The sequence below is a fragment of the Crinia signifera genome, chromosome 1, assembly GCF_055691185.1.
Source record: "Crinia signifera chromosome 1, ASM5569118v1, whole genome shotgun sequence".
NCBI classification, from domain to species: domain Eukaryota; kingdom Metazoa; phylum Chordata; class Amphibia; order Anura; family Myobatrachidae; genus Crinia; species Crinia signifera.
Window position 1 is genome coordinate 476722759 of NC_139217.1, and position 23816 is coordinate 476746574.

The 23816-nt window shown below is 51.0% G+C and overlaps 1 protein-coding gene across 2 annotated transcripts in view; it reads right to left on the bottom strand.

Annotated features, from left to right (window-relative positions):
* Positions 1 to 653: 653 nt before the first annotated feature.
* The window catches only part of LOC146024631 (dual specificity testis-specific protein kinase 2-like), an 88159-nt gene continuing 64996 nt past the window's right edge, over positions 654 to 23816 (bottom strand). The window contains exons 7-12 of one of the 2 annotated variants that reach the window (XR_014454017.1): positions 21486 to 21567; positions 21322 to 21405; positions 12596 to 12685; positions 11563 to 11695; positions 3162 to 6432; positions 654 to 3130 (exon numbers count right to left, since the gene is read on the bottom strand). Coding sequence is in view for 1 of the 2 variants with exons in the window: in XM_083155464.1 (XP_083011590.1) it covers positions 4910 to 6432; positions 11563 to 11695; positions 12596 to 12685; positions 21322 to 21405; positions 21486 to 21567 (1912 nt within the window). In the remaining variant the exon portion in view is untranslated. Of the gene's footprint in view, positions 6433 to 11562; positions 11696 to 12595; positions 12686 to 21321; positions 21406 to 21485; positions 21568 to 23816 lie in introns of both variants that reach the window. The other variant, XM_083155464.1, reaches the window with a different exon arrangement.

Below are 23816 nucleotides of genomic sequence, written 5' to 3' on the forward strand. Positions count from 1 at the left end.
TTGGGGGGATTTATCTGTACAACTGGCTTTTCCTTGGTTCCAGCAATTTTTATTATTTTGATATGTATTAGAATAAAGAGATATTAATGTTTCTGAATTACCTGCTGCATGAATCGATATAGCGCAGTTATACGTCTCTTTATTGTGCTCACAGTACCTTGGGTGTGACATCCCCTTGCAGCTTGGCATTACAGCTTACCTCAGGGGCTGCACGTGATACTGTGTATCCACCTTTCTCTGAAACCGCCAGGTTTCCACCCCTAAATGCCAGCTTCCTGTCAATCAAATCAGCAATTAGCAAATAAATATCTGTACGCGTATATGTTCGATACTCGGAATGTGAATTCTCTGATTAGCAATCCCTGCCGAATTAGCCCCTTTATTGTATTTTATCAGAATTTTCCCCATTGTCTGGTTCCACACTTACTGTAGCCGGCATATCGTCCTCAGAACACATCCAATACCCAGTGATGGAACAAAATGGACTACGCTGGATTTTTTTTTGTAATATATAATTTTATTTAAACATTTTAAATAAGCGTTGTATATATTACAGCATCCTTTTTGGGTACCATTTTCAAAAATAATAAAAATTAAGAAAATAAACACAAATCGGCAGTGCACGGTTACAAAATCAGGGGGGGGGGGGGGGGCATAGATTTGGGGAAGGCAAAGGGGAGAAAAAAACCCAAACATTTATTTACAGAACCGCAAAAGGGCGCAGAGCACGGCCATTCTGGGCACAAGGAATTAAAACTGCGGAAATTATGAATTAAAGCAGAAAATGTTCAGTTTGGGATTATTGTTAAAGCGAACGTGTCAGTAGGATGCATGAGGTACAGAGGTTTATGACGCACGTGTGCGCAGCCCTTTCTAGCGCAAGGCAAAGCGCTCACTCGCAGAAGGCGGACCCAGGAGTCCTACATGCGGGGCCTATGCAATGTCGGCCTATTCTGCGGTGGAGACGGGACTGTCTGGGCTGAAGAGCTCACAGGGAGCGGAGTCACACGTCCAATGTTTGTCCACTTTGGTGCAAGTTATTAGAGTATTGATTATTAGGTTTATAGCGGAGATACGGTTTAGAGGGTGCTAGACTAGGATAGGTGGGTGGGGTGAGACTATGATGGGCGGGTGGGGCAGAGACTACGAGAATGGGTGGGCAGAGACTATGATGGATGATGGGTGGGGCAGAGACTACTATTAGTGAGACTATGATGGGTGGGTGGGGCACAGACTACAATGGGTGGGTGGGGCAGAGACTATGATGTTGGGTGGGGTGAGACTACTATTGGTGGGTGGGCTGTGACTACGATGGGTGGGGTGAGACTACGATGGGTGGGTGGGGTGAGACTACAATTTTGAGACTACGATGGGTGGGTGCTGCAGAGACTACAATGGGTGGGGCAGAGACTACGAGTATGGGTGGGGTGAGACTACTATTAGTGAGACTATGATGGGTGGGGCAGACTATGATGGGTGGGTGGGGCCGAGACTACTATTGGTGGGTGGGCTGTGACTATGATGGGTGGGTGGGGCCAAGACTACTATTGGTGGGTGGGCTGTGACTACGATGGGTGGGTGGGTTTGAGGCTACGATGGGTGGGTGGGGTGATACTACAATTTTGAGACTACAATGGGTGGGTGGGGCAGAGACTTCGAGGATCGGTGGTGTGAGACTACTATTAGTGAGACTATGATGGGTGGGGCAGACTATGATGGGTGGGTGGGGCCGAGACTACTATTGGTGGGTGGGCTGTGACTACGATGGGTGGGTGGGGCCGAGACTACGATGGGTGGGTGGGTGGTTTTGAGGCTACGATGGGTGGGTGAGGTGAGACTATGATGGGTGGGTGGGGCTGAGACTACTATTGGTGGGGTGAGACTACGATGGGTGGGTGGGGTGAGACTATTATTAGTGAGACTGATGGGTGGGTGGCGCAGAGACTACTATTGGTGGGTGGGTGGGGCAGAGACTATGATGGGTGGGTGGGGCCGAGACTACTATTGGTGGGTGGGTGAGACTCTCTCTGCGCTATTGATCACCATGTCCTGGTGACTGATGGATTGCATAGAACTAGGGACGTCACTATCTGCCACATTAATATTGCTCCGTTATGAAATGTTCCGGCGTCTCCCGGCAACGCTTGTATCTGCACCCTCTACTTACCAAACCATAGAACCACCAGGCCAGGAGCATGCAGGGATGGACGCCACCACTGCCCTCTATCCTGGAAGCAGCCTTGTATTCCGTTATGGTGTCGCTGGGTTGTGCAATGCGGACATGTAGCCAATGTGAGCCCAGAAGCGTTCCGAGGCTCCCGTGTGCGGTGTGAAGCATATTGCATGCGCTGAGGTAGTGTGCGGCAGTGTATGTGAGAGTTTGTGTCGGTGTACAGTGATAGGTGCGTGGAGGGGGTGAGGGGTCATCGCTGAGCGCATTTATTTCCATAGTGTTACAAGGGCCTGGGGTCTGTGGGTGCAGAGAGGCTGTAAGTGCTTAGGTTCACCAAGTCAGTAGCATTAACACGGGACCGACACGTCTTCCAAAAAATAAGAACTTTTCATAGCAAAGCCAGTATAAATTCAGTGACAGGACATAAAGTGCTTTATAGGGGTCAGAGGGCAACTTCAGGGTCAGGACAGAGGTGTCATAAAGTGCTTGTTTAGAGACAACATACAGAAGACCCATAAGACGATGAGGAAGGATTGTCACACAGTAAAGTCACAGGATCCAATAATATTCCGATTATCAGCTGCTCAGCCGCAGAGCGAGGGTAGAGTAACGCCGGCAGGGATGGAGGTGCGGGATAATATCAGTGCAGGGGCCTAGCGCTGCCACAGCATCTGTTGTGCTTGTACCGTGTGCTCGCTCTCTAATTCTGTGACACGGTGCAGGTCCCGTCATGTTACATACCACAGCAGCCTGCCGGGATTCACTACAAATGCCAGAAATTAATAACACGTCAAGGCCAGAAATGAGCATTAGAAGCATTGAAAATTCTGCAATCATAAACATCGATGTCTGCATCCATTACACCTTGTGGATGGAACCGCACAGTATATGCGCTGATGTGTCACATTGTACAAGTGCTTCCACGCTCACACACCACGTAAGCGCGCCACGTGTCACCTACACACTGCGGGAGCACGCCACGTGTCACCTACACACCGCGGGAGCAGTCCATGTGTCACCTACACACCGCGGGAGCATGCTACGGGTCACCTACACACCACGGGAGCGTGCCACGTGTCACAAACCGCGGGAGCGTGCCACGTATTACACACAGCGGGAGCAGTCCACGTGTCACCTACACACCATGGGAGCGCGCCACGTGTCACCTAGACACCGCAGGAGCAGTCCGCTTCACCTACACACCGCGGGAGCAGTCCATGTGTCACCTACACACCACGGGAGAGTGGCATGTGTCACACACCGCGGGAGCAGTCCACGTGTCACCTACACACTACAGGAGCACACTACGTGTCACCTACACACCGCGGGAGCAGTCCACGTGTCACCTACACACTGTGGGAGCGTGCCACGTGTCACCTACACACCACGGGAGAGGGCCATGTGTCACCTAGACACCGCAGGAGCAGTCCACGTGTCACCTACAGACCACGTGAGCGGACATGTCACCTACACATAGCGGTAGCTGGCTATGTGTCACCTACACACCGTGGGAGCGGGCCACATGCCACCTACACACCGCGGGAGCGGGCAACGTGTCACCTACACACCGCGGGAGCGGGCCACATGTCACCTACACACCATGGGAGCGGGTCACATGTGACCTACACACCGCGGGAGCAGGTCACATGTCACCTACACACCGTGGGAGCGGGCCACGTCACCTACACACCGCGGGAGCGGGCCACATGCCACCTACACACCGCGGGAGCGGGCAATGTGTCACCTACACACCGCGGGAGCGGGCCACATGTCACCTACACACCATGGGAGCGGGTCACATGTGACCTACACACCGCGGGAGCGGGTCACATGTCACCTACACACCGTGGGAGCGGGCCACGTCACCTACACACCGCGGGAGCGGCCACATGTCACCTACACACCGCGGGAGCGGGCTAGGTCACCTACACACCGCGGGAGCGGGCCACATGTCACCTACACACCGCGGGAGCGGGCCACATGTCACCTACACACCGCGGGAGCGGGCCACATGTCACCTACACACCTCGGGAGCAGTCCACGTGTCACCTACACACCGCGGGAGCGGGCCACGTCACCTACACATCGCAGAAGCGGGCTTTATGAGAGCTAGACCATTATTCATGACAAGGCAGCCTATTAATTCACTAGGAACTATTGACCTCACTGAGGCATTTTGTGCCCCATGCCTCTGAGATTTCACCATTTCCTAAGACTGTAAGCATATTCCTATACATTAGCCTTTGGGCTGCATGTAATATTACATCCTAGACAGGTATGGCCGCCCATCACCCGGAACTGCAACAGCAGTGTATTCATCATGTGGCCCGCCAGCTGCTTAGGGACTACATATCCCAGCATGCCATGCCACAGATTGGCTAATAGGTCATGCTGGGACGTGTAGTTTCACAGCAGCGGGAGGGCCCTGGTGATGACTTGTACCTCCAGTGTTCCCCAGTCTAACATTCTAGAGCATTTCTCTCCCACAGCTGGTCACAAACATGAGACATTAAAGCAGAGAAACTCAGGATTGCTTGATACGCGCACAATCGGGGCCTGTGCGCCAGTGCACGCTCAGCGCTGTCCAGTGATTGGCTAAAGCTCTGCACATACATGGGAGTGAAGGATATGAACAGACGCGTCCGCGGTCTCAGCTCCACCTCTGTAAACAAAGATCTGCTTGTCGGGGGCACTGCGGTGCGCTGCAGAACGTGCAGTGTAATCCTACGCGCAGCACTAAGTCTGCGCTTCCGGCAGCTTCCTACTGGGGCCCGGCCTGGGACTACTTAGCCGCGGCGAGGTGTGAATCAGCCCCCGACTCGTTTCACAATTCAAGTTCTGATATCGGGACGTGTCTGGGGGCGACCTGCGGCACACCGATATGAAACTGAAGCCCCCCAGACAGCAGGCAGGGCAGGACACACTCTCTTCATGGTCCAGGACAGAATTGGAGGATGCATGGAGAGGGGCCAGGCTTCCGCTCTCCGCACCCTCAGACCCCAGGCCTGGTAGGCTTCCTTCCCACAAGTTGCCCTCCAAGGACCCCCGTGGACATGGATTATGCAGCCCCACCCATCCCGTGGGTTTGCTACTGACGACGTTGTTGTTGTCGGGGAAGGTCAGATTATTTGGGATGCCCGCTGGCTCCAGCTGCCAGGTACTGACCGGAGGGGAAGGGGAACGGGAAGACAAGGGTGTAGAAGATGAGGATGAGTGAGTAGGAGGTGACGTAGCAAGGAGAGGTCCATTGGAGTTCACCTGTGGTGACCGACGGCAGAACGTGTTCTCCTCTGTGCTCTCTGGACTGCTTGAACAATCCATGGGCTCCCCAGTTCCGGGAGGATTGTCCACTGAGGTTGCCCCATTGGGTTCCCAGGGTTTGTTCCAGTCCTTGGACCTCCCTCTAGACATTAGGCATTGTGTGTCTGTCTCCTGAAGATGGTTTGTAGAAAAGGCATCATCTTCCCACCCGGGCGCAGAGAGGACACCCGCCTTCTGCTCGCTGGACCTGCTATCTCCGCTGTGCGGGCTCGGATCCCCATTACAGTGCAGTGGCCTCTTCTCCCATTCCTGATCGCTGCTGCTCAATGTCCGCTCTCTATCTAACGCAGATTCCGTGTCCCTAGCCGGCTGCAGGCTCCTGGGAGAGGTTACACCTACAGACTGAGAGCTGGGGGAAGTCTCCAGAGCAGGGGGACCCAGGGAACTCTCCTGTAAGAAGCCATTCACTTTGCAGTCCTTTCCTGCGTCTCTCTCTACTGTGTGCACAGACGGTGCATGCCAGGAATCACTGCTCTCCCCCTTGTTCCGGCGACATCTCTGCACCGGCGTGGTGACGGCACACAGGCTCCCTCTGCGCACAATCTCAGGGGAGGAAGGGAGAGACCTGCAGCGCCTCGGTCTGGCCACCATCTCGGAGAAGTCACAGGGCGCATCCACCATGGGCTCTGGAGTCACCGGGCTACTAAGCTGGTACGATACCGGCGGGGGGAGGTCGAACGTCAGAGAGATGACGGACTTGCTCGGGGTGTCATAGAGTTTGATTCTTCCACCCTTCAGATCTTCTCGCTGTGAGAAGGGGTTAATCCGAGCAGGCGTGTCGTTTAAGAGGTCAGTGTAGGGGTCCTGAGAGCGCAAGACGTGGGGGGTTTGTGGGGAGAACATGTCAGACTGACTCCGGGATAGGCGCTGATCAGGAGTGGTGGGGAGATCCCAGGTGTGCTCCTCGTCATCGGGGTACACCGCCACGCTCCCGCCTCCTGAGGAAGGGATACAGGAAGTCATTAATGCTTACATATAGTGTCATGTCGCTGTAAGGCAGACCCTCCTAATAAACCACCAGTGTCAGCCCACCCTAATCCAACTCGGGGGCTCCCATTATGTTCCTCCTCTAACTCACATACTGATACGCTACAATTCAAAGTACAGACACGCCTATGCTATTTACTTATCGCAAAATATCTCCCATCTCGACCCCTCCGCTCTGCACATGATCTGCGTCTGTCTTCTGCACGGATCACTGGCTCCCATTCACTATTACAGGACTTTCATCGGGCTGCTCCCATCCTATGGAATGCCCTTCCACGCACAATAAGACTCTCCACTAGCCTCCAAACTTTCAAGCGTTCCCTGAAAACTCACCTCTTCAGGCAAGCCTTTCATATTTACGTATCACCCATAACCCTCTGAGGCTCTTATGTATTATATAGCTTCCCTTCTGGACTTGCAACTTGGTGGAACTGCTATGATATTACTGGTGCCTGTCCTTGTGTTTCCCTCCTATATCCCTATAGATTGTAAGCTTGCAGCAGGGCCCTCCTACCTCCAAGTCTGTTGTTACCCAGTTTGTTTTTTTCACTATCTACTATTGTAAAGCGCAACAGAATCTGCTGCGCTATATAAGACACTGTAACGGAATCTGCTGCGCAATATAAGATGCTGTAACGGAATCTGCTGCGCTATATAAGACGCTGTAACGGAATCTACTGCGCTATATAAGACACTGTAACGGAATCTGCTGTCCTATATAAGACGCTGTAACGGAATCTGCTGCGCTATATAAGACACTGTAACGGAATCTGCTGCGCAATATAAGATGCTGTAACGGAATCTGCTGCGCTATATAAGACGCTGTAACGGAATCTGCTGCGCTATATAAGACGCTGTAACGTACACTGCTGCACTATATAAGACACTGTAACGGAATCTGCTGCGCTATATAAGACACTGTAACGGAATCTGCTGCGCTATATAACACACTGTAACGGAATCTGCTGCGCTATATAAGACACTGTAACGGAATCTGCTGCGCTATATAAGACACTGTAACGGAATCTGCTGCGCTATATAAGACACTGTAACGGAATCTGCTGCGCTATATAAGACACTGTAACGGAATCTGCTGCGCTATATAAGACACTGTAACGGAATCTGCTGCGCAATATAAGACACTAACGGAATCTGCTGTCCTATATAAGACGCTGTAACGGAATCTGCTGCGCTATATAAGACACTGTAACGGAATCTGCTGCGCAATATAAGATGCTGTAACGGAATCTGCTGCGCTATATAAGACGCTGTAACGGAATCTGCTGCGCTATATAAGACGCTGTAACGTACTCTGCTGCGCTATATAAGACACTGTAACGGAATCTGCTGCGCTATATAAGACACTGTAACGGAATCTGCTGCGCTATATAAGACGCTGTAACGGAATCTGCTGCGCTATATAAGACACTGTAACGGAATCTGCTGCGCTATAGAAGACACTGTAACGGAATCTGCTGCGCTATATAAGATGCTGTAACGGAATCTGCTGCGCAATATAAGACACTGTAACGGAATCTGCTGTCCTATATAAGACGCTGTAACGGAATCTGCTGCGCTATATAAGACACTGTAACGGAATCTGCTGCGCAATATAAGACACTGTAACGGAATCTGCTGCCCTATATAAGACACTGTAACGGAATCTGCTCCGCTATATAAGACACTGTAACGGAATCTGCTGCGCTATATAATACACTGTAACGGAATCTGCTGCGCAATATAAGACACTGTAACGGAATCTGCTGCGCTATATAAGACGCTGTAACGGAATCTGCTGCGCAATATAAGATGCTGTAACGGAATCTGCTGCGCTATATAAGACGCTGTAACGGAATCTGCTGCGCTATATAAGACGCTGTAACGTACTCTGCTGCGCTATATAAGACACTGTAACGGAATCTGCTGCGCTATATAAGACACTGTAACGGAATCTGCTGCGCTATATAAGACGCTGTAACGGAATCTGCTGCGCTATAGAAGACACTGTAACGGAATCTGCTGCGCTATATAAGATGCTGTAACGGAATCTGCTGCGCAATATAAGACACTGTAACGGAATCTGCTGTCCTATATAAGATGCTGTAACGGAATCTGCTGTCCTATATAAGATGCTGTAACGGAATCTGCTGCGCTATATAAGACACTGTAACGGAATCTGCTGCGCAATATAAGACACTGTAACGGAATCTGCTGTCCTATATAAGACACTAACGGAATCTGCTGCCCTATATAAGACACTGTAACGGAATCTGCTCCGCTATATAAGACACTGTAACGGAATCTGCTGCGCTATATAATACACTGTAACGGAATCTGCTGCGCAATATAAGACACTGTAACGGAATCTGCTGCGCTATATAAGACGCTGTAACGGAATCTGCTGCGCTATATAAGACACTGTAACGGAATCTGCTGTCCTATATAAGACACTAACGGAATCTGCTGCCCTATATAAGACACTGTAACGGAATCTGCTGCGCTATATAAGACACTGTAACGGAATCTGCTGCGCTATATAAGACACTGTAACGGAATCTGCTGCGCTATATAAGACGCTGTAACGGAATCTGCTGCACTATATAAGACACTGTAACATAATCTGCTGCGCTATATAAGACACTGTAACATAATCTGCTGCACTATATAAGACACTATAACGGAATCTGCTGCGCTATATAAGACGCTGTAACGGAATCTGCTGCGCTATATAAGACGCTGTAACGGAATCTGCTGCGCTATATAAGACACTGTAACGGAATCTGTTGCGCTATATAAGACACTGTAACGGAATCTGCTGCGCTATAGAAGACACTGTAACGGAATCTGCTGTCCTATATAAGACACTAACGGAAGCTGCTGCCCTATATAAGAAACTGTAACGGAATCTGCTGCACTATATAAGACACTGTAACGGAATCTGCTGCGCTATAGAAGACACTGTAACGGAATCTGCTGTCCTATATAAGACACTAACGGAATCTGCTGCGCTATATAAGACGCTGTAACAGAATCTGCTGCGCTATATAAGACACTGTAACGGAATCTGCAGCGCTATATAAGACACTGTAACGGAATCTGCTGTCCTATATAAGACACTAACGGAATCTGCTGCGCTATATAAGACGCTGTAACGGAATCTGCTGCGCTATATAAAACACTGTACCGGAATCTGCTGCGTTATATAAAACACTGTAACGGAATCTGCTGCGCTATATAAGACGCTGTAACGGAATCTGCTGCGCTGTATAAGACGCTGTAACGGAATCTGCTGCGCTGTATAAGACGGTGTAGCGGAATCTGCTGCACTATATAAGACGCTGTAACGGGAGCTGCTGCACTATATAAGACGCTGTAACGGAATCTGCTGCACTATATAAGACGCTGTAACGGAAACTGCTGCGCTATATAAGACGCTGTAACGGAATCTGCTGCGCTATATAACACACTGTAACGCAGTCTGCTGCTCTATATAATACACTGTAACGGAATCTGCTGCGCTATATAAGACACTGTAACGGAATCTGCTGCGCTATATAAGACGCTGTAACGGAATCTGCTGCGCTATATAAGACGCTGTAACGGAATCTGCTGCGCTATATAAGACGCTGTAACGGAATCTGCTGCGCTATATAAGAACTTGTAAATAAATATATGTGTACATCAGTGGCTCTGAAACTCTGTGCTGTGGCCCTTTCGGGTGCCCCTGGGCCCTTGCATGGGTGCCATGCATCGAGGGTGCAGGATCAGTTTATGGTCAATGTTATATGGTGGCCACCAATCATAGACTATGTGGACAATCAGAAGTGAATCCTGTCCCTCACATGTACAGATGGAGACACACTCTTTCACGCAGCTCCCGGCGCGGTACGGCTCGGGTGCCTACATTTGCGGCAATGGGCCCAGCGAGCTGAGGTAGATCGCGTTGGCGTGCCAGCTCGGCAAACATGTGTGACTCCATCTGTATGTCCATTCGATCCCCCTTGAGCAGCCCAGGTGATGTATTGGACCTGTGTATGGGGACATACAAAAATAATTTACTTAAGGTTATATTTTATTTCTAAATTTGTCTGTAAGAAACTCGTGCCCTAGGGGGGGTCGTGGCAAAAATTTGGATACTCTTGGGCGCCTTAATGCTAAAGAGTTTGGGAACCCCCTGATGTAGATTACATCACTTCCGTCGGAGGCCGGGGATGGTCGCATGCACGTCTCCCCATCCACGGAGCTCCACCTTCCATGGCCACAGGAGCAGCGTGTGGTGGAGGGGATAGGGACAAGGCAGAGGAGCAGCGAGCGCCAAGAGCCGAAAGCCGAGGGCGCTGCGGCTGGAGCAAGGAGAAGGCTGCTGAAACGAGTGCAGAGCGCAGAGGAAACCTGTAGGCACCCGGCCGGAGAAAGGATAGCGCGGCAGCCCCTGGCAGCACCAACGGCCTGGGGGACACTCCGGGAAGGCAGATCACCTCCGCTTCCTTTCTATATGGACGCGGAGGGCCGGGCATAGGCAGACTCAGTGAGAAGGACCCAACTCACTCCGCGACCCATCCCCCCACCCCCGGGCAGGACAGGAGGCACATCAGCCAGGGAGACCCCCGGCATTACACCCAGAGGCCGCATCAGCCCCAGGTAACTCTGCGGTGGTGCCGCATCCACCCCCCACTGACTCTCCCCCGGCCACACTTACTGACTCTTTCTCCCCCCCCACCACCCACGGCTCTCCCTATAGGAAGATGGCCTGTTGAGGCCCTCAAGATGGCGCCACAATGGCTGCCTAGGATCTGTGCACTCAGCCATATGTATCCCGCGTCGCCTGTGTGATAACTGTCTCTGCTGTAACTGTGCTGTCTTTGCTCATACTGTTACCTCAGTGGCGCCGCTGATGGCTGCCTAGGCGCTGCGCAGCTCGGCGGGCACGTGCCCCCTGCGTGTAATCTCCTTATGTAATGTATGTAATGTCGCCCCCCCCCCCCCCCCCGCTTCATCCCTGTGGATGCTGCACTGTGTGCGCAGCGTACACGGCCAATAAAGTTGATTCTATTCTAGATAAACAAAGGCTGTATAGTCACCTGTCCATGGCGTACTCATCTCCATCACCTCCTTGTAGGCTCTGCGTGGAGTCTTCATCTCATCCATACTGTCTAGTAGAGCCTCCAGCCGCTGACTCACCTCGCAGAAGGACGGCCTGGTGTCTTGCGCCATCTGCAGGTAACCAGGAGAACAGCAGCATCAAGCATAGAGTCACCGTCATGCCCAGCAGGAGCCCAGCACAGACACCCCGGCATGCCCAGCACAGGCACCCCTGCATGCCCAGCACAGACACCCCGCAATGCCCAGCACGGAGACCTCGGCAAACCCAGCACAGACACCTCGGCATGCCCAGCACAAACTCAGCACAGACACCCCGGCATGCCCAGCACAGACACCCCGGCATGCGCAGCACAGACACCCCGGCATGCGCAGCACAGACACCCTGCAATGCCCAGCACAGAGACCTCGGCAAACCCAGCACAGACACCTCGGCATGCCCAGCACAAACTCAGCACAGACACCCCGGCATGCCCAGCACAGACACCCCGGCATGCCCAGCACAGACACCCCGGCATGCCCAGCACAGACAACCCGGCATGCCCAGCACAGGCAACCCGGCATGCGCAGCACAGGCACCTCGGCATGCCCAGCACAGACACCCCGGCATGCGCAGCACAGACACCCCGGCATGCGCAGCACAGGCACCTCGGCATGCCCAGCACAGACACCCCGGCATGCGCAGCACAGACACCCCGGCATGCGCAGCACAGACACCCCGGCATGCGCAGCACAGACACCCCGGCATGCCCAGCACAGACACCCCGGCATGCGCAGCACAGACACCCCGGCATGCGCAGCACAGACACCCCGGCATGCGCAGCACAGACACCCCGGCATGCGCAGCACAGACACCCCGGCATGCGCAGCACAGACACCCCGGCATGCCCAGCACAGACACCCCAGCATGCGCAGCACAGACACCCCGGCATGCGCAGCACAGACACCCCGGCATGCGCAGCACAGACACCCCGGCATGCGCAGCACAGACACCCCGGCATGCCCAGCACGTACCCAGCAGCAATGGAAGGCCAGCTGCAGGAAGGCCGAGGGACAGTCTGCATGAACCAGTTCCCGGAACGACTTGATGTCCAGCCCAAAATCCTGTTGGATAAATAATGCTGTAAATAAGAGGAAGCCGGAGCCTGAGGCCTGGGACCAGGGATGCCGCTCGGCCTGGCAGCAGGGATGCCCCTCGGCCTGGCAGCAGGGATGCCGCTCGGCCTGGCAGCAGGGATGCCGCTCAGTGGGTACATGATATATAGACTATTTACTAACGCTGCTAAAAATGAAAATAGTTGCTGTTTCCCATAGCAACCAATCAGTTTCCATCTATAATTCTCTATTGCATCCTAGAAAACGATAGAATCTAAATGGTTGATAAGGGAAACAGCAACTCTTTGACGGGTTATATGTCGTCATAAACATAGGCAGACTGTTAAGGTCGACACTGAAAGTATCAACACATAAAAGTAAAAATACGGTTCAGCTAATAGGAACGAAACACATGGTGACGCGTTCCAAGCCGACCTACTGTCCCTGCCGACATACTGTTAACCTTGTGAATAGAATAACACAGATGGCATCCATTTCCGCTCACGGCCCGCCGTAGCGAGCAGAAATGCGCAGTTCTGCCACTATCAGCGGCCACGCCTGATCTGTTTGGATGCGACAGTATCGGTACTTAATTGTTCTGTCAAGCCCCGAATCGCCCCAGTACAATGTGAAAGATCTCTGTGCATTACACATGGGAGACCACAAGATGGAGCCAGTGAGCTGCTGTATGTACTGTCCATGTATATTACGTTACTGTTATAAGCAGAACAGGGGGGGGGGGGGGTAATGTAACTGCTGGTGTTACACAAGGACACACTGACTACACAGCACTGTGCTCCTGTTCATCTCACACACCAATGAGGTCACTCAGACTAGGATTGGAGCATATGATCTCTGGGTACCCGAGAATGTAGGGTGACCCCTCACCTCCCCTCAAACAAAAAAATGGAACATCATAACTACGCTCAAACTAGAAAATATATATGTATATAATTACGTATAACCATGAAGTTGATCAAAACGTGGATGTGGATCCCTATATTCGTTTCTGGCTTATCCTCCGAAATGTTTGTACATAAAAAGGAAAAAATACATATAGTGTGATACCGTTTTTACAAAACAATTAATAAAGTCTTTGGGTATCCCTTCGGGTACAACACTTCTTCCCAGAGTTCTTGTGATATTAAGTTTTATCGGGTCACCACCTGTGATTATTTCATAAGCAAATGCTTACAGTATCTTACACTTTATGGTTGGTATAGAAACATATAAAGGTATCTTTAAAAGAATGCTCACGTGTTCTTACTTCTTATATACTATGTATCCTCCTATCATGGTTTCTTTTTTCAATAAACGGACCGGCACTAAGCACATTGATTAAAAAACTTTTCTTCAATATATTTTGCTCATAAAATATGACATAAAATGTAATAAAACAGAGGGGGATCCTCTCCACAGATGGAATAAGTGGTCAAAAAATTATGGAGAGTGACTAGGGCGCCAGGACAACTCACCATGGATTGTTCCACTGTATGGGGCGAGGTTCCTTCCTCTGAAAACAACACCAACGCGTTTCAACAAAAGTCTTTTTTCAAGGTGTATATTACAGGTCTGCTCAGTGCTTCATTTATACCCAGTGTGGGGTAAGACCTCCCCTTCCTGGGTGTGGTTTCCACAAAAAACGTAATCTTCTTAAAACTACTTGGATGTATAGTTGTACATGATTAAACAATATACATCCATAAATCACATTGCTAGTGTGCTGTAAACACAATCTCATGCTTAAAATAGTGGTTCAAATAAACCTATTCGGCGTGAGTTCCATTCCCTTGGAACGCACGCACTTCCGCCGGAAATAGATCTGTATGTAAACAGACTCCGTTTACACGGAGTTCTCATATCGTCCCGGTGGTATTTACGCCCGCAGAAAGAGAGGAAATAGAGGCTGCGGGCTCAAGTGCAGCCGACCTGCCACCGATCGGCTGTATTAAGATGTTTATAGAGACTAGCCCGGGACAGCGCCGTAACCGGAAGTGACATCTTAGGTCCATCAAGTAAATGGGTCCCACCCATGTATCCAGTAGTGTGTTCCACCGCAAGATCGAAGAGGGGAAATTGTTAGACAGGGACACATACGTTTTCCTGCCCTACATAACTTATCAAACTGTGGGCGGAAATGGCATAAGGATGAGACGCTTGCCAATACATATGGCTATGCGTTCTACTTTATAATAAATGGAGATTATGTAGATAAAGAAGACATTCTAATTACAATAGTGTAGCTCTCAAAAAAACTTATAAAAAATATATAAATAAATAGCAGCATGGAATGTTCTAATGCACATTTGGAATGCATAACATAAGAATATATCAAGTACACACAAAATACATAAAAAAATTACATAAAAATTGCAGTTGTTTTAAAAATAAAAAATAAAAACATTTCACCTCAAAATCGAGGTTCAAACCCCCCGGGTGTAATGTGCCTAAATTAAAAATGGTTCTCATTTCACTTTTTGCTAACATCTCATCTGGGTTATTTTTTCTAAAATTAGTTTTTACCTGTTCTAAACCACAAAACATTGTAAGCTGAGTGGGATCGCAGTGATGGACCTCCTTGAAATGTGCTGATACGCTATGCGTAACCAGACCTTTTTTAATATTTCGGACATGTTCTGCCATTCTGTTTTTTAATTTTCTTGTTGTTCGTCCTATATACTGTTTGTTGCAGGTACACTGCAACAAATAGACTATATTTTTACTGTGGCACGTAATAAATTGGGCGATTTTGTGTGTTTTTCCCCATTTTGTGGAGACAACTTCTGTGATTTTTCTGTCCGGATTTTTGCAGATTTTACACATACTACATGATCCGCACCTATGAAACCCTTTGGTGTTTATTCTTCCCAGCTCCTTAGGGTTATTGATTACACTTTTGACCATCCTTATGCCATTTCCGCCCACAGTTTGATAAGTTATGTAGGGCAGGAAAACGTATGTGTTTATCTTGCGGTGGAACACACTACTGGATACATGGGTGGGACCCATTTACTTGATGGACCTAAGATGTCACTTCCGGTTACGGCGCTGTCCCGGGCTAGTCTCTATAAACATCTTAATACAGCCGATCGGTGGCAGGTCGGCTGCACTTGAGCCCGCAGCCTCTATTTCCTCTCTTTCTGCGGGCGTAAATACCACCGGGACGATATGAGAACTCCGTGTAAACGGAGTCTGTTTACATACAGATCTATTTCCGGCGGAAGTGCGTGCGTTCCAAGGGAATGGAACTCACGCCGAATAGGTTTATTTGAACCACTATTTTAAGCATGAGATTGTGTTTACAGCACACTAGCAATGTGATTTATGGATGTATATTGTTTAATCATGTACAAATATACATCCAAGTAGTTTTAAGAAGATTACGTTTTTTGTGGAAACCACACCCAGGAAGGGGAGGTCTTACCCCACACTGGGTATAAATGAAGCACTGAGCAGACCTGTAATATACACCTTGAAAAAAGACTTTTGTTGAAACGCGTTGGTGTTGTTTTCAGAGGAAGGAACCTCGCCCCATACAGTGGAACAATCCATGGTGAGTTGTCCTGGCGCCCTAGTCACTCTCCAAAAATTTTTGACCACTTATTCCATCTGTGGAGAGGATCCCCCTCTGTTTTATTACATTATGTCATATTTTATGAGCAAAATAAATTGAAGAAAAGTTTTTTAATCAATCTGCTTGGTGCCGGTCCGTTTATTGGAAAAAGACACCATGATAGGAGGATACATAGTATATAAGAAGTAAGAACACGTGAGCATTCTTTTGAAGATACCTTTATATGTTTCTATACCAACCATAAAGTGTAAGATACTGTAAGCATTTGCTTATGAAATAATCACAGGTGGTGACCCGATAAAACTTAATATTACAAGAACTCTGGGAAGAAGTGTTGTACCCGAAGGGATACCCAAAGACTTTATTAATTGTTTTGTAAAAACGGTATCACACTATATGTATTTTTTCCTTTTTATGTACAAACATTTCGGAGGATAAGCCAGAAACGAATATAGGGATCCACATCCACGTTTTGATCAACTTCATGGTGATACGTAATTATATACATATATATTTTCTAGTTTGAGCGCAGTTATGATGATCCATTTTTTTGTTTGAATTGTGTATTTTGGAGGTTTTTTGAGCTATTCCTCCTTTGGAATATTTGTGATTGCTGCACAAAGGCGCAGAGGTGACTGTGAAACCCTTTTTTTTATATATTGCCTCACCTCCCCTGTCCACGCACACATACACTGACGACAGGGGGCTGTCACTGGAGACCACCTATAGAGGGCCTGTACAGTACTCACCACCCCCTATATCGGGTCAGTACAATACTCACCACCCCATATAGCGGGCCTGTACAGTACTCACCATCCCCTATATCAGGTCAGTACAGTACTCACCACCCCCTATATCAGGTCAGTACAGTACTCACCACCCCCTATATCAGGTCAGTACAGTACTCACCACCCCCTATATCAGGTCAGTACAGTACTCACCACCCCATATATCAGGTCAGTACAGTACTCACCACCCCCTATAGCAGGTCAGTACAGTACTCACCACCCCCTATATCAGGTCAGTACAGTACTCACCACCCCCTATATCAGGTCAGTACAGTACTCACCACCCCCTATATCAGGTCAGTACAGTACTCACCACCCCCTATATCAGGTCAGTACAGTACTCACCACCCCCTATAGCAGGTCAGTACAGTACTCACCACCCCCTATAGCGGGTCAGTACAGTACTCGCCACCCTGTCACTGGAGACCACCTATAGCGGGTCAGTACAGTACTCGCCACCCCTGTCACTGGAGACCACCTATAGCAGATCAGTACAGTACTCACCACCCCCTATATCAGGTCAGTACAGTACTCACCACCCCCTATATCAGGTCAGTACAGTACTCACCACCCCCTATAGCGGGTCAGTACAGTACTCGCCACCCTGTCACTGGAGACCACCTATAGCGGGTCAGTACAGTACTCGCCACCCCTGTCACTGGAGACCACCTATAGCAGGTCAGTACAGTACTCACCACCCCCTGTCACTGGAGACCACCTATAGCGGGTTAGTACAGTACTCACCACCCCCGTCACTGGAGACCACCTATAGTGGGTTAGTACAGTACTCACCACCCACGTCACTGGAGACCACCTATAGTGGGTCAGTACAGTACTCGCCACCCCATATAGCAGGTCAGTACAGTACTCACCACCCCATATAGCAGGTCAGTACAGTACTCACCACCCCATATAGCAGGTCAGTACAGTACTCACCACCCCATATAGCAGGTCAGTACAGTACTCACCACCCCCTATAGCAGGTCAGTACAGTACTCACCACCCCCTACAGCGGGTCAGTACAGTACTCGCCACCCTGTCACTGGAGACCACCTATAGCAGGTCAGTACAGTACTCACCACCCCCCGTCACTGGAGACCACCTATAGCGGGTCAGTACAGTACTCGCCACCCCTGTCACTGGAGACCACCTATAGCGGGTTAGTACAGTACTCACCACCCCCGTCACTGGAGACCACCTATAGTGGGTCAGTACAGTACTCGCCACCCCGTCACTGGAGACCACCTATAGCGGGTCAGTACAGTACTCACCACCCCCTGTCACTGGAGACCACCTATAGCGGGTTAGTACAGTACTCACCACCCCCGTCACTGGAGACCACCTATAGTGGGTCAGTACAGTACTCGCCACCCTGTCACTGGAGACCACCTATAGCAGGTCAGTACAGTACTCGCCACCCCTGTCACTGGAGACCACCTATAGCAGGTCAGTACAGTACTCACCACCCCCTATAGCGGGTCAGTACAGTACTCGCCACCCTGTCACTGGAGACCACCTATAGCGGGTCAGTACAGTACTCGCCACCCCTGTCACTGGAGACCACCTATAGCAGGTCAGTACAGTACTCACCACCCCCGTCACTGGAGACCACCTATAGCGGGTCAGTACAGTACTCACCACCCCCGTCACTGTAGACCACCTATAGCAGGTCAGTACAGTACTCACCACCCCCGTCACTGGAGACCACCTATAGCAGGTCAGTACAGTACTCGCCACCCCCGTCACTGGAGACCACCTATAGCGGGTCAGTACAGTGCTCACCACCCCTGTCACTGGAGACCACCTATAGCGGGTCAGTACAGTACTCGCCACCCCCGTCACTGGAGACCACCTATAGCGGGTCAGTACAGTACTCGCCACCCTGTCACTGGAGACCACCTATAGCAGGTCAGTACAGTACTCACCATCCCCGACACCGGAGACTGCCTATAGTGGGTCAGTACAGTACTCACCACCCCCGTCACTGGAGACCACCTATAGCGGGTTAGTACAGTACTCACCACCCCCGTCACTGGAGACCACCTATAGCGGGTCAGTACAGTACTCACCACCCCCGTCACTGGAGACCACCTATAGCGGGTCAGTACAGTACTCACCACCCCGTCACTGGAGACCACCTATAGCGGGTCAGTACAGTACTCACCACCCCCGTCACTGGAGACCACCTATAGCGGGTCAGTACAGTACTCGCCACCCCTGTCACTGGAAACCACCTATAGCGGGTCAGTACAGTACTCGCCACCCCTGTCACTGGAGACCACCTATAGCGGGTCAGTACAGTACTCACCACCCCTGTCACTGGAGACCACCTATAGCGGGTCAGTACAGTACTCACCACCCCCTGTCACTGGAGACCACCTATAGCAGGTCAGTACAGTACTCACCACCCCCGTCACTGGAGACCACCTATAGCGGGTCAGTACAGTACTCACCACCCCCTGTCACTGGAGACCACCTATAGCAGGTCAGTACAGTACTCACCACCCCCGTCACTGGAGACCACCTATAGCGGGTCAGTACAGTACTCACCACCCCGTCACTGGAGACCACCTATAGCGGGTCAGTACAGTACTCACCACCCCGTCACTGGAGACCACCTATAGCGGGTCAGTACAGTACTCACCACCCCCTGTCACTGGAGACCACCTATAGCAGGTCAGTACAGTACTCACCACCCCCGTCACTGGAGACCACCTATAGCGGGTCAGTACAGTACTCGCCACCCCCGTCACTGGAGACCACCTATAGCGGGTTAGTACAGTACTCACCACCCCCGTCACTGGAGACCACCTATAGCGGGTCAGTACAGTACTCGCCACCCCCGTCACTGGAGACCACCTATAGCGGGTCAGTACAGTACTCACCACCCCCGTCACTGGAGACCACCTATAATGGTTCAGTACAGTAATCGCCACCCCCGTCACTGGAGACCCCCTATAGCGGGTCAGTACAGTACTCGCCACCCTGTCACTGGAGACCACCTATAGCAGGTCAGTACAGTACTCACCACCCCCGTCACTGGAGACCACCTATAGTGGGTCAGTACAGTACTCACCACCCCCGTCACTGGAGACCACCTATAGCGGGTCAGTACAGTACTCCCCTGTCACTGGAGACCACCTATAGCGGGTCAGTACAGTACTCGCCACCCTGTCACTGGAGACCACCTATAGCAGGTCAGTACAGTACTCACCACCCCCTATAGCGGGTCAGTACAGTACTCGCCACCCCATCACTGGAGACCCCCTATAGCAGGTCAGTACAGTACTCGCCACCCTGTCACTGGAGACCACCTATAGCGGGTCAGTACAGTACTCGCCACCCTGTCACTGGAGACCACCTATAGCGGGTCAGTACAGTACTCGCCACCCTGTCACTGGAGACCACCTATAGCAGGTCAGTACAGTACTCGCCACCCCATCACTGGAGACCACCTATAGCGGGTCAGTACAGTACTCACCACCCCTTGTCACTGGAGACCACCTATAGCGGGTCAGTACAGTACTCGCCACCCTGTCACTGGAGACCACCTATAGCGGGTCAGTACAGTACTCGCCACCCTGTCACTGGAGACCACCTATAGCGGGTCAGTACAGTACTCGCCACCCCGTCACTGGAGACCACCTATATCGGGTCAGTACAGTACTCGCCACCCTGTCACTGGAGACCACCTATAGCGGGTCAGTACAGTACTCGCCACCCTGTCACTGGAGACCACCTATAGCAGGTCAGTACAGTACTCGCCACCCCATCACTGGAGACCACCTATAGCGGGTCAGTACAGTACTCGCCACCCTGTCACTGGAGACCACCTATAGCAGGTCAGTACAGTACTCGCCACCCCGTCACTGGAGACCACCTATAGCGGGTCAGTACAGTACTCGCCACCCTGTCACTGGAGACCACCTATAGCAGGTCAGTACAGTACTCGCCACCCCATCACTGGAGACCACCTATAGCGGGTCAGTACAGTACTCGCCACCCTGTCACTGGAGACCACCTATAGCAGGTAAGTACAGTACTCGCCACCCCGTCACTGGAGACCACCTATAGCGGGTCAGTACAGTACTCGCCACCCCGTCACTGGAGACCACCTATAGCGGGTCAGTACAGTACTCGCCACCCCAGCACTGTAGACCACCTATAGCAGGTCAGTACAGTACTCACCACCCCCGTCACTGGAGACCACCTATAGCGGGTCAGTACAGTGCTCACCACCCTGTCACTGGAGACCACCTATAGCAGGTCAGTACAGTACTCACCTCAGTGCGAGGCAGATAGTCGGGGTCGGCCGGAATCCGGGCGATTATTTCACATAATATGATCCCAAAGGCGAAGACGTCGGCCTAAAGGAAGAGAGTGCGATGCTGTGAGCGGGGGCAATGGCTGCGTCAGTATAAGGAATAACACAACGCCGCGCAGTTACCTTCTCATTGTACAGATCTCCGCGCAGAACCTCCGGAGCCATCCAGTATGGGGAGCCCACCACGGACAGCGGCTCCGTCTGACTGCAAGACACACAGAGAGCCGGCACTCATTACAGAGCAGTGATCGCACCTGGGGCCCGGGGGTCCGAGGGTCCCATGATATATTAAGCTTTGTAACCAGTAGCGGGGGGCGTCTTTATTTAAGAAGCCTTTTGCGGCTGTAGGCTGGGACGAGGGTAGTAGGAAGGAGAGTGATGCGCCAAGGCCCTAGTACATAAGTCATATATTTGGGGAAACAGAGAGGACCCCAGCATGAAGTATACTGACACCAGCATCCCGACCGCTGTCAGTAAGTGTCCTGGGGCGGGCTAGGGTCAATCCGGGGCAAGGGGTGGTGGGGAGACTTAAGGATAGGCTGTGGGGATGGTTAGGGTCAGGCTGCGGGGGGGGGGGGGGGGGGAAGAGTCACCAGGAGAGGTTTCAAATCTCTCACAGAAAGTGTTTCGGCGACTTCAGGGGAATAAAAAAGTCTTCAAATTTAAATAATGGGTTGGAATAAAGCCTGGGGGGCTGTCTTCTCAGTCCCCCCCCCCCCAAGAGCATGACCAGCCCCGGGCTTTCTCAGCTAGTCCTGGTTTCTTGAATACGGGGGACAAAATGAGTAGGGGTCCCTGGTATTTTGTGGACCAGCACCAGGCTCCACTAGCAGGGGGTGTAATGCCACAGCCAGTGACCACGCTTGACAGGATCCCGTGGCCAAAGCATTACCCTCCCTAACTAGCCAGCCCAGGCCAAGAGTTTTTGAGAGGTGGGGACCCCCCTAAATAAAGAGGTCCCCCCTCCAGGGCACCCCAGGCCTGGGCTGAAGCCCGGGGCTATCCCCTGCACACCTGGGTGGTGGGTGTGGGGTTGGTAGCTGCTTTTAACAGAAATATTGTCCTTTACAGTAGGACTACAGGTCCCAGCAAGCCTGCCCCACATGCTGGTACTTGGGAGAACCACAGGTACCAGCATGTGGAGCATTAAAGGCTTGCCGGTACCTATAGCCCCCTGTAAAGGAAATATTAAAATAAAACACAAACACAGGTTTTAAAATATTTTATTAAACTTCCTCTTCTCTGTTCAGCCAGAGAGAGTGACATGAGTAATGCTGCAGTGTGGACACATGAGTACAGGCAGGCCAGGGGTAGGGAAGCCAATCCTGGGATTGAAAAATGGTCTATCCCGGAATTCCCGGGATCGGCTTCCCTATAAAAACCTGACAGGCTGTGTGGGCGGGAGGATGCAGCGGTGCGGCCACAAATCGATGTATCTGGGAGTGGCGGTGCAGCTTGTGGGCTGAGCAGTGTGACCACTGACATGTCGCTGCACAGAACCGTGCGACAGGAGAAGCTGGGCAGCGTCTGAGTGGGTGCGCAGAGGCTGCCCAGCAACACAACCCAAAATTCCGGGATTGCTACCTAAAAAAATCCCGGGATTGAAATCCGGCAATTTGGGTGCCAAATCCCGGTATCCCACCAATCCCCATCCCTAGCAATGGCTGGATACGGGATGTCTGAGTTGTGTAAAGGTACCCACACACTAGAACGATTTTTTGGCCGATTGGCCGTTTTCCGATAAATCAGCCGATATATCTTCCGATAATCGGTCGATTTCGGTCCGATGCGTGCTCCCGTGGATCTTTTGCTAATTCTTCTGATCTTACGTGCTGCATGAAAGATCAGAAGATTTAACAAACTTAAGAAAAATCTTTGGTAAAGATGTGCGCTTGCCTGAAATCTTCTGTCCAGGAAGGAGAAAAGATTTGAAGGCTAATTTATGCGCACATCTTACGATCGCAGATCTTTCTAGTGTGTGGGCACCTTAAGATTGGGCTGCTCAGGGGTTTTTCCCTACCTGACAATGTGGTCCGAGGGGACTGCCCCGCTCCTCCTTCCCTCCCTCCCTCAAGCTGGGGTCTGGAAGTGTAGGGAAGGGGAGGAGCTAAGTAAGAGGGCCAGATTCCCCTAAATCCGAAGTCACTGAGGGGGTTACGGGTGGGCCCTGAAAGCAAAACCAATCCCAAGAAGTTTTTCAAGTACATCGATAGTAAACGAATAATTAAGGACAACATAAGCCCAATAACCAATACCAAATGGTAAAAGTTTTACGGAGGATAAGGGAAAAGCACACATACCACAAATGGGATGAACAAGCCAGACCTCAATATTGATTTCACGACCAATGAGATAATATTGAGGCTCAGCAAACTCAAAACAAACAAATCACTAGGGCCAGATGGGATTCATTCTAGGGTACTTATGGAATTAAGGGAGGAACTAGTGACCCTT